Consider the following 10,358-nt stretch of genomic DNA (forward strand, 5'->3'; position numbering starts at 1 on the left):
TGTCGCTAGACATGTGCACGATGGTCCGACGGCGTCGACGCGGCGGGTTGGCACGGGCTGGCCGGGAGTCCGTCGGAGATCCAGGGCGACTGCTGTCCGTCATGTCGACCTCGCTGTCATACCGGAAGCTGTGCACAGGGGGAGGGGGCTCCGCGTCGATCTGAGGCATCAGGCCATGGGCCCACGCGCCGACAGTGGCGCTACGTTGCCTGCGTGGAGGCGTCGAGACGTAAAGCGGAGCGTCACGGCCGAAAGATGGGTGTTCGTGATCTACATTCATGCGTCGTAAGTTGTCGCCTTCCGTGTCAGAGTCGGCCACCGGGGACGACCGGGAAAGCGTCTTCGGCGGGACAAGCCACGTCTGATCTAGGGCAGGCCTGAAAGTAGGTATAGAGCTTGCGCGGTTGTGAGCGGCGGCAGGAGCTTTGTCGTGTGCGTCAATGTCGCTGATATGCGTGGCGTTGGGGTGAAGCGGCAAGTCCGCGTTTGTCTGTAGCGAAGCGGGTATATTGCGATCTACGATCTTCTCTTTCAGGGCTCCGGACTGGGAAAGAGTGCGGGATTTAGTGTGATGCCCGCGTCGCTGTTTAGGAGGCTTTTTCGGAGAAGAGACACGAGAGCCAGGGCGACTGTTAAAAGGAGACGCAAGAGAACGGGAGCTCCGTTGACCGGCATTTTCCTTGAAGTTACGAGAGCTAGTACGCGAGAGGATCCTTTTGGCTAGAGGGAGTGGCGAGAGTTGGTCTGGAGCGGTAGAGGGGCGCACAGCAGATGAGGGAAACATAGAACAGTCAGAAGGCACAGTTTGAAACGGAGTGGACAGCTGCAGACTAGTCTGTGAGAAAACGTCTAGCATATAGTCACCCGACATGGGATCGTCGCCGAGCGTGAGCTGGGAATGGTCGGCTGAGTGTGCCTTGGTGCGCTTCGATGGTCTGTCTTCCCTTCCTTCTTCGACCGAGGTAGTTCCCGCTTCAGTAGTGCTTGAGTGTGCGGCAAGACGTGCGCGTTTGTTCATCCTTTCGGCCATAAGCGCGAAGCTCACATCGTCGGTGTCCGGGCTGAGAGCACGAAGGGGCGATGAGTGGGAAGCGCCCTCACTGGGCTGTCGAGTACGCGTCCGCCGACGTGAGTACGTTGTCAATGGTCTGGACGACGGGTAGACCATCGCGTGGGACGCGGCAAAGAGGGAGCTTGGGATGATGGCCGTCGATTGGAGAGATGAGGAGGACGGCGGTGTCGATGACGACGCGGGGACAAACAACGGCAAACACATTACACGTCTGCAGGCGCCTTTGCGGGGCAGGCTCAACGAACTTGAACAGCGTCCTCTGCCCCGCCCACGACTCTCCTTCGCTGGATGATCCTCGCTCTCTAGTAACGTCTACTCGCATACACGCATATACTCTGCCTGGTGCATTCCCTCTCTTCCGCCCGCCATGGTCGTCACACGACGCACCCCAGCCCCGCCTGTTCCTGCCTCGCGCACACAATCCACACAGCCCATCCCGCGCATAGCGAAGAGGGCCAACCCAGACACGTCTAGCATTCCGGACAAATCCAGCCCACTTGCGAATGGAAGCTCTGCCGATGCAGCCGCTAAATCGGCCGCTGTGGATGTAGACAAAGCGGTGAGTGTCTAAGTCACGCATCCTCGCTACCACTCTCGCTTGGTCAGAGCCGCGCGACCTCTTCTTACGGGGTTCGCGTCTCCGGCTGCCCCGAAGCTCTCCTGCGCTAGCCGTCGGGCTATCCTTCGCCCCTTTGTGTGGCAATGGACGCGCAGTACGTCTCATGATGATGGTGGTGGAACCGTGGTTCTGCCCCATGAAGCATCTGTACTCCGAATGCCCTGGGACAGGCTGTTCGCCGACCACAGTCTCTGATACATGCCAACCACGCGGTCGCCGCAGACACCTATCTAAGGTAGCGCCAGCACCACACAGTTCAGAGTCATGAGCCACATGTGTGGCAGCTAGGAACGATGCTACTAGACCGATTCCGATGCCTTAGCGGCGACCGATGCCTCAGCGGCAGTGACGCCAAACTACCTCGCGGATCACCCATGACACATGCCTCTATGTTTTCCTCCGACTGATTCGGCTGCTTACGAGGTGGCTAGAGGCCCCGCCGTGTGTCTACCCGCTAAAGATTCCGAATACATCGCGAATCTTGAACTTTCCTCGAATGTGTTGCTGATGGACCATTCTTGTAGGCGAATGGCGCGTCTAAATCCATAAAATCCAAAGGGAAACAGAAACCGAAGAAAGGTGGCAAGGTGAGCGATCCGGTAGACGCCTCCTTGCATTGGTCACTTACCACCCGCCATTCAGAAAAAGTCGGGCGGTAAATCCAGCGGCTTTGCCGAGCTGCTATTCCGGGGTTTCCTGCTCTGGTTTACCATCTATACGCTTTCCGTCTGCCCGGACGACGACAAGTTGAAGTCGCCTATCTGCCGTGGTCTCTCCGAGTATCGCCGCCTGGTTATCGACCCTTACATCATCCCACCAATCCAGCATGCGCTGGCACATCCCTCCGTGGCGCCGTATGTCGAGAAGGCTAAGCCATACGCTGACTACGCTGTTCGCACCGCCAAACCCATCGCCGCCCGAGCGCAACAGGAGTTCAACGCCCATGTGGTACCACAGTGGAACAAGCGTGTCATCCCGCTGTACAACCAGTATGCTGCTCCGCAGCTACTCAAGCTAGAAGCGCAGGCGGCTCCCTATCGGACCCGTGCCGAGCAAGAGTACGAACGGCTTCTGAAACCATATGCCGGCCCTGCCGTCGCTACGCTCAATCAGTGGCAGCAAAAGGCCCGCCCCTATGTCGTCCTTGCCGCTCAGAAGACGTACGACGGATACCAGCGCGCGCGTCCGTATGCGCGTCCGGTGTGGGAGAAGATCAAGGTCATCGTCGCACAACTCCTCGCCGTGCTCGGTGAACAGCGAAGACAATTTGTCGACCCTCATGTGCAGAAAATTTGGGAGCACGTCAAGGAGCTAAGCGGAAAGCCGCAAACCCCCTCTGTTTCCCAAGTACGCAGCGCAGCGTCATCGCAGCTCTCGAAGGCCTCGTCTCAAGCGTCTGTGGCTTCTGCAAAACTTTCCTCGACGGTGTCCTCCGTTGCCTCGTCAGCTGTCTCCGGTACACCCGTTGTCCCTGAATCTGCTACCGATATTCTGTCCGGCGCCTCTAGCGTAATATCGGAAGTGGTCACAAGCTCTGCAGTGGTTCCAGACGCCGTCGCTCAGGCTGCTGAAGCCGTCAAATCCTCTGTGTCGGTGGCGGCCGCCAAGGTCTCATCTGAAGTGGCGAGCGCACCCGCCGCGCTCAGCTCCACCGCCTCCGTGATTTCTGCCGCCGTCTCGCCATCCCTTTCGTCGGTCGTTTCAGCCGCAAGTGATGCCGTAGCGTCCCCTGCGTCCTCGCTCGCCTCGGCCGCCGAGTCAGTGGCCCAAGCGCCTCTGGACGCGGCCTCATCTGTCACTTCTTCCCTGGGTGAACGAGCATCCGGAGCAGCCCGCGGTGCTGGATCCGCCCTGTCGTCCGAAGCCGCCTCTGTCGCCGATGTAGCCACTTCGTCCGCGTCTGCGGCGAAGTCTATTACCGCTTCTGCGTCCGAGGAAATCTCTGTCACGGTCACGCAGTCGACCGTGCGCGTTGCCGACGCGGTCGCTTCTATTGCCACCCCCATCGTGGACCCAGACATCCAGCTTCTCGAGAAGCTGTCCGATCCGGACCTGGAGGCGTTCAAGGCCGAACTGGGTCTCGCGGAGGACCTGCTCGCTGAGCCTGAGCCCTCCGAGACCTCCGCCGCGCCGGTGCCGGCGGAGACCGAGACCGAGGAGGAACGGGAGGCCCGGCTGCGTGCGCGCCGTGAGAAGACCGAGCGGGACCGTGCGTCCATCGAGCGGCGGCACACCGAGTGGGAGCGCAAGCTCAACGAGCGCATCGCCGCGAACAAGAAGGCCCTCCGTAAGGCCCTCGTTGCGCTCCGCAAGGCGGCGGCGGTCGAGCTGAAGGGAAGCATCGCTATCAAGAAGGAGATCGATGACCTCGTCGAGGATGCTGAGAAGTTCCTGCGCGGTGCCGAGAAGTACCTTGCCAACCTTCAGACGGAGGGCCGGACGAACGAGGAGAAGAAGGTCATCTGGGACCGCGTCATCTCCAAGGTTCAGGACAAGTTCACGGAACGTCTTCACCAGACGGAGGCTCGCGTCAATGGCTGGTACCAAGAGCACCTGAACAAGGAGCTTGCTGAGGTAAGTCCCACCCTATCACGACCGTCAACATAAGCGTTGAGTTGACCCTCTTTGGCAGGTCAACACGCTTGTCGCAGAAGTTACCAGCATCCTCGACGCGGCCCAAGCCGACATCGGGCTCGACTACGCTTATCTCGATGATGTGACATACTTGGACTGGCAACGTTACCACGACCTTGCGCGGAGTGAGTATCATGTTGCGTATTTTACTTGCATATTTCTGATAAATCCTCGGCGCGTTCCCACAGGATCCGAGAACTTCACCATCCATGCGCACTCTGTGCAGGACGGCTCGCACCCCTCACCGCCCATCAACCCTGTCGTCGCCGCCATCGCCGACCTCCAAGTCGAGGTTGAGGATGTCGTAGCCGGATTTGAGACCCGTCTCCGACGGATCACCCGCGGCGGCGCGCGCGCGTTCGGGACGACTGAGGAGGAGTCTGATGACGAGGAAGCTCCGGCCCCGGGTGACGAGACTGTTTCGATCCTGCCGATCGAGGAGAGCGCGCTGCCTGAGCATACGCAATCCCCCGCAGACGTCGACGTACCGCCAGTCGTGATCGGCCGTGGCAAAGAGGAGGTCGAGGCGGCCCTGAACCGCGTGGCCGACCTGGAGGGGGACAAGACGTCGGCCCCAGACGACGCGCAGAAGAGCGCCGACTCCGATGCGGTCGCACACGCCCTGAAGGAGGAGATCGGCGGCGAGGCGCAGGCACGGTCCGTGCCGTCGCCGCCGTTGCATCAGGAGCTGTAGGCGGGCGCGGATGGGCTGGAAGTTGGCTTTCCGTTCCGTACGTGCGCAGGCGGTGAGTGTCCGCAGCCGGCCTGCTCCCGCCCGCGGCGCGATGCTGATACTCGCCCGCGCGTCCGTTTAGCTCAGTGCCCGTGATTGGTGGACAATCTAGTTTGCCGGCTAGTCCCCGTACGTGCGGCGCGCGCCGCATCGTCGATTATTTATTGGGCGGGCGCGGCGGTACCCGCGGACGATGTGCTACGTGTACTCGATCAGGCGTCACCCTCTCTTGCGTTACCTTCGCAGCATGTTCTGTTCTACTTGACACCTATGTTACCGATATGTTATAGTTAGGCTGTGGATACACCACAAATTATACGTGATATACCTCTCTTTGAGTACTTACTCGCTTGCGCGCAGTACGAGTGACACATTCGATCTTCTCGGCGCCGCATCCTGCGTCCGACATGACATGTAGATGTGTTACAGCTGCGTACGGACTGAAACTGACTCAGGGGAATGGATGCCACTGTACAAATATAGAGTGCACTGTTCACGATGTCAGGAGTTAAGATGGTGGGGGCCGGGTCCGACGAGTGTCGGGAATCCGTATTTGGCCAGGGTCTGAGAGCAGCGAGACAAAACATGATATGTATGACTTAGACAGCGGCCGTAGACAGCAGGTACAAACGGAGTAACAAACAGTGTACAGAGAAATGGAACTAGGTGAACATTTTAGAGACGCGAGCACTGTCGAGCAAAGAAGCGGTACAACGAGACAGAGCAGCCCGATGGGGGAGGTAGATCGGGCTCACTCTTCCATGACATCGTCTTCATCAGTCGCCTTCCAGCGGAGATTGCTCTCGTAGAACTCAATAAGCTGGGGCGGGCGGGTCAGAGCCGTGTGGCGGGACACTGGGGTTTCGCATACCTTGTACGGCATCTTCTTCTTGCAGAGGTCAGAGTTTTCCCTTCCGTGTCCCTTGCCATTTTTCCTGGCACACACGACGGTGAGCGATAAACTGCTGAAGCGCGGGGCGGTCGTGGCGGCCGTGAACTCACAGAGTAAAGTACACGTAAAGCTCCCCGCTCTCGGTGCGCTCGACCGTGTCGATGCTCTGAATGAGGTGTTCCCAGGTTCCGGCTTCCTTCAATTTGTGCATGTCGGTGAACTTGGTGGGGGCCTCGACGTCTTCATCCATCGCGTCCGCGTTGGACTTACGTCGCGGGCCCTTCGCCGCCGCGGTGCCAGTGCTCTTCCGCGGCTTCTTCTGCTTGACAGGGAGGCTCTCTGCCTCATCATCTGAAGGCGCCGTGGCCGCTTTGGACGGCCGACCGCGCTTCTTTGCCGGGGGATCCTCGACGTCGGAATCTGCGTCCTTGACCGGCGACTTACGCGTCTTCGCAGCCGGCTTGGGCTTCACGGGCTCAGGCTTGCGCCCACCTTTCTTGTTTCTCTTCCAAAACTCAGTAATCAAGACCTTCGCGCCTCTAGCAGAAAGGGGACAATCGGTCAGGCGGCAAGTCCGGGCGCGCGCGCAGCCCGGTGGCGAGCACTCACTCGGCGTCCTTCTCGTCCACCCAGCTGTTGTGCTCGTCCCCGTAGCCCTTCCACTTCACGAGGTAGCCTATCCGACCCTGTTAACGCGTGCGGGCGCGGGCTGAGGCGTCAGACGTCGCGCGCAATACGCGGGGGGAAGACGCACCTCCGGGAACGTGCCGTGCTTCGCGTCGAGAATCGCCTCGATCTCGTACTCCTCCTCGTCGCTGCCGTCCTCATCGTCACTGGCCGCAGGCTCGGGGGCGGAATCATCCTCGTCCACGCGCCCTTTGTCCTTGGACGCGATCTTGGAGGACGCGGACGCGGACTTTTTGGCGGAACGGGTGCGCTCGGGCTCGCTCTCGGAGCCGGACACGTCGCCCTTTGAGGTAGCCTTGGGCATTCTGATGGGCGCTGCGATGGGTCGTACGACGAGGGGGACGGAGATGGTGGAGGAGACGGTGTGCGTTCCGGTGCAGGCTCGCGCACGGCAGCGTGAGAACTCACGTCACGCGCGCCCAAACATCGCGGTACTTTGCTGCAGGTACGCACCGACGCGCCTCCGCCGATGCTGAGTCGTGTAAGCTCATACTCAAGGCGCGAGCCGGAGGACACGCATCGTGTGCCATATGTAATGACAATTTTGTTACAGAAAAATCGGACACGGGTGCAGATCGCAGCGGAAAAATACATTACAGGAACAGGTAGGACCCGCGAGCAGCAGACGGAGATAGTTGCACAACGACGAGAGACAGGGAGGCCGTAGCAGGCCGCGCGCCCACAATTCTACTCTCCCCTCCGACGAGATGGGCTGGCGCTCCGACCCCGACCCTCGCGTCCGCGACCCTTCTTCGGCCCTGCGGGCGGGGGCCTGACAAACGCGAAGTCGCATTGGATGCTCTGTTCCAGGAGCTGGGTCCCGGATGCGCCGTCTATTGCAGCCTGAGCGTCGGCCATCGTTTCGTACTCCACCAGGGCGTAACCCTGACAAACATATGTGGGGATCAAGGCAGATGCACGGACGGGAGAATGACGCACCTTGACATATCCCGTTCGCCTGTCCAGGTTCAGGTGGAGGTTTTTGATCTCACCAAATTCCGCAAACTTGTCTGTGACGTCTTCTTCGGTGGCTTCCTCGTGCACACCGGTGACCATTACAATCCATCCTTCGACGGCTGCGCCGGCAGAGGGCGAATGTCAGCATGCGCGGGGCAGACCGTATGGTGGCACCTACAGCGGGCAGCGCGAGTTTCTGAGGTCTGCGTGGAGTCGAGTCGGTCGAAGACTTGCTCCGAGGTGACGGCGCTCTCGTTTCCTGCGGAACATGAATATCCCATGTTCGAATGTTATGTTCGGGGATTGGACATACCTGCGGCGCTCTGGAAACCTCTGCCCTTCCTTCTGACGACGCCGCCTGCGCAAAGATGATAAATGAGGGTGAGCAGTGTGGACGAGCGCAAGAGACAGACCATCGTCGATGTTCATGCCATCGTCGGACATTGTGGATGAAGCTAAGGACAGACCGCGGCTGCAGCGCGCACGCCCGAACGCGCACCACGGGCGTCTGTGGCCGCCGGGCGGCCGGGCGCGGTCGCCGAGGCCGGGGACAGTCTCCGGCTTCGGGCGTGGGAACTTGCCTGGTGTGCAAGAAGGCCGAAAGGGGAAACCCGCTTGAATACGCCGTGGGCGGTTTTGTATTGCAACACCCGAGTCAGGCAGGACCCGCCGCACCTGCCCGCACCCTGAGAAGCTCGTTGTCGATCTGGGGGCGTCCTCTCGACCGGATGTCACACTTCCTCGTATATCCCCGAAAAATGCATGCACCGCTTCTAGCTCGGATGTGATACATTACTACCACCTGCCAGTGCCAAACAGCGGCGGCCACCCAACACGTCGCTGACTCCGACACCACCTTTTGGGAACCTCTGGGAACGCTGGGAACGCGACACGCCGCACTCTATTTTACCGTTTCACGTACGGAACCCTTGGCTTACCCGGTGAGCCAGCGCGATGTGATCAGCCGCGTACCGTGCTCCTGATGCGTGCCATGCTTCATCAACTTTCCAAGTAAGCAATCCCTCCCTCTCGTACCTTAGCACCTCCGGTCATTTACGTACCGTCTACTCCCTTGAGATCTTGCCAAACACCGCGAAAATCGCCTTTGTCCCACGCGGAAACAGCCGCTCGCCCAAGCAAATAAAAGAGCGGAGGTGCCCCATAGGGTGCTCGCCATCCTCGACAGCATCTCGCGTTCGTTCGCCTCTACTTTACTATTCTCACCATGAATACGTCGCTCATTAACCACCCGTGTATCATCTGCTGCCGGCCCACCTCCATGTGGTGCAGCCGCTGCCAAAATGCGTGGTACTGCACGCCCGAGCACCTCCAGAGCGTGAGCATCCATGTCGTTCACCGCGGCGACCTCCGTTGACTGATCCCGATTTGTAGGACTGGCCCCGTCATCGCCGCGAGTGCGTTCCGATTAACACTCAGCAGGCCCAATACCCGAATATGATCGCGACCCCGCCCCCGGCCCAGACTGAGCTCGTCTCTGTCTCAGCACTGCTATTCATGCCGAACGAAGGTCAGTACCTGACGCACCACACCCCCCTTCGGCTCCCGTCTTCTGACTTCTCGTTCACACAGAGCGCTCGCGCATAATCACGGTCCAGTGCCACCCCCAGGGAACGATCTCCCAGGGCATATGTCCCTCCCCGCTCCTTCAGGAATACTTCCCTGAGAGCGTCCCGAACACCATCATCCTGACGCAAGGCCTCAACGGCGAGCCGCTGCGCTTCCCGCTGCACATCTGGTATTGCCCCACGTCGCTGCAGCGCGGCTCGCCAATAAACCGCGCGATCTATCGCATAACCAACGGCCACGCGTCAAAGCCCTGGTGCGGCCCGGTCGTCGTCCTCAAGTTCAACGGATCTCGACGCCAAGGCTACGGTGACGCGGGATCTAACGATCTCCCCGCTCTCTCCGCTTACTTCCTCGCGTACAAGTAAACCATCCGCTCCTTCGCTCTCTGGCCGCGCGCCACCCCAAAAGTTCATCGTACGTATTATAGTGTATATATCCCCCGCCCTCTAATTCTTGTTTACCCCTCGGGCGCTCCGTCCCTCGCTCATACTTATTGCATAGACCGCTCACATGTACCGTTCGCTCTTTCTGATGGACTGTTGTAGACTTCGTACATACTAGTCGCACTGTACTTCGCGTGTCTCGTAGAGTACCGTACATGGACAATGCTAGGACGTTCTCCCTCACCCGCGCGCGCGGCTCGCTGCTACAAACCCCGGGTTCCTGGTCGGCGCGTGCACAATTGCGTCCGACCACCACGCTGTCATGAGCAGATCCGTCGTCGCGGGATCGAGATCATCCACGGGGCGGCTCGTTCAGAGGGGTTCTGGAAGTTCTAATGCACTCTAATCATACTGTGGTGGCGCTTCGCGCATGCTTCTCGGCGCAAAACAGGCGCTCTTGGAACGATGTCGATGACACTCCGGGCTTACGAACTTTTTCGGTCCCCCAGAAACGTTCCCAGAACACATTTGTAGAAATATAATTTTTGTGAACGATTCTAGGAGCAATAGAAAGGTTCCTAGAAAGTTGACTAGAAGTTGTATTTTTGTAACCCATTCTCGAACCCTTTCTATATACCTTTTGGAGCCCGCGAGAAAGACATCGAGAATTAGATATATTGTATCACTTTCTGGGAGCCCGAGAATGCGATAGAAGTTACCGTTTTTGGGTCGCATATAACGTCATTTTCTCTATTGTTTTCTGTGGCCCCGAAAAATCCATTTTTAGCGTCGCC

General features: G+C 59.2%; 4 protein-coding genes across 4 annotated transcripts; 2 read left to right on the plus strand and 2 right to left on the minus strand.

Annotated features, from left to right (window-relative positions):
• Window positions 1-1,439: 1,439 nt before the first annotated feature.
• TRAVEDRAFT_147944 (uncharacterized protein) lies at window positions 1,440-5,387 on the plus strand (the record flags this gene model as incomplete). Its single annotated transcript, XM_008039803.1, has 5 exons — window positions 1,440-1,637; window positions 2,216-2,278; window positions 2,334-4,265; window positions 4,324-4,450; window positions 4,514-5,387. The coding sequence occupies 5 exons, from the start codon at window positions 1,440-1,442 to the stop codon at window positions 5,017-5,019; spliced, it is 2,826 nt and encodes a 941-aa protein (XP_008037994.1). The 3' UTR covers window positions 5,020-5,387.
• A 200-nt stretch (window positions 5,388-5,587) lies between these two features.
• On the minus strand, window positions 5,588-6,974 carry TRAVEDRAFT_58457 (uncharacterized protein). Its single transcript, XM_008039375.1, has 5 exons — window positions 6,705-6,974; window positions 6,560-6,636; window positions 6,061-6,489; window positions 5,930-5,993; window positions 5,588-5,878 (listed from the first exon to the last, which is right to left on the minus strand). The coding sequence occupies exons 1-5, from the start codon at window positions 6,939-6,941 to the stop codon at window positions 5,810-5,812; spliced, it is 876 nt and encodes a 291-aa protein (XP_008037566.1). The 5' UTR covers window positions 6,942-6,974; the 3' UTR covers window positions 5,588-5,809.
• Window positions 6,975-7,145: 171 nt separating this feature from the next.
• On the minus strand, window positions 7,146-8,038 carry TRAVEDRAFT_71735 (RNA-binding domain-containing protein; the record flags this gene model as incomplete). Its single annotated transcript, XM_008039804.1, has 5 exons — window positions 7,146-7,522; window positions 7,577-7,713; window positions 7,773-7,853; window positions 7,908-7,952; window positions 8,008-8,038. The coding sequence occupies 5 exons, from the start codon at window positions 8,036-8,038 to the stop codon at window positions 7,325-7,327; spliced, it is 492 nt and encodes a 163-aa protein (XP_008037995.1). The 3' UTR covers window positions 7,146-7,324.
• Window positions 8,039-8,819: 781 nt separating this feature from the next.
• Window positions 8,820-9,620, plus strand: TRAVEDRAFT_58459 (uncharacterized protein; the record flags this gene model as incomplete). The annotated part of the gene is made up of 3 exons (XM_008039376.1): window positions 8,820-8,930; window positions 8,987-9,122; window positions 9,185-9,620. The coding sequence occupies 3 exons, from the start codon at window positions 8,820-8,822 to the stop codon at window positions 9,544-9,546; spliced, it is 609 nt and encodes a 202-aa protein (XP_008037567.1). The 3' UTR covers window positions 9,547-9,620.
• Between the last annotated feature and the right edge of the window lie 738 nt (window positions 9,621-10,358).

Source organism: Trametes versicolor, assembly GCF_000271585.1.
Source record: "Trametes versicolor FP-101664 SS1 unplaced genomic scaffold TRAVEscaffold_5, whole genome shotgun sequence".
Lineage (NCBI taxonomy): Eukaryota > Fungi > Basidiomycota > Agaricomycetes > Polyporales > Polyporaceae > Trametes > Trametes versicolor.

Excerpts from the sequence above, each read along its gene's own strand:
- TRAVEDRAFT_58457 (XM_008039375.1), bottom strand. The coding sequence starts at position 6,941 with ATGCCCAAGGCTACCTCAAAGGGCGACGTGTCCGGCTCCGAGAGCGAG. Across the intron at positions 6,637-6,704 it reads AGCACGGCACGTTCCCGGAG|GGTCGGATAGGCTACCTCGT; the intron begins GTGCGTCTTCCC and ends ACGCGTTAACAG. Across the intron at positions 5,994-6,060 it reads CTTTACGTGTACTTTACTCT|GAAAAATGGCAAGGGACACG; the intron begins GTGAGTTCACGG and ends CGTGTGTGCCAG.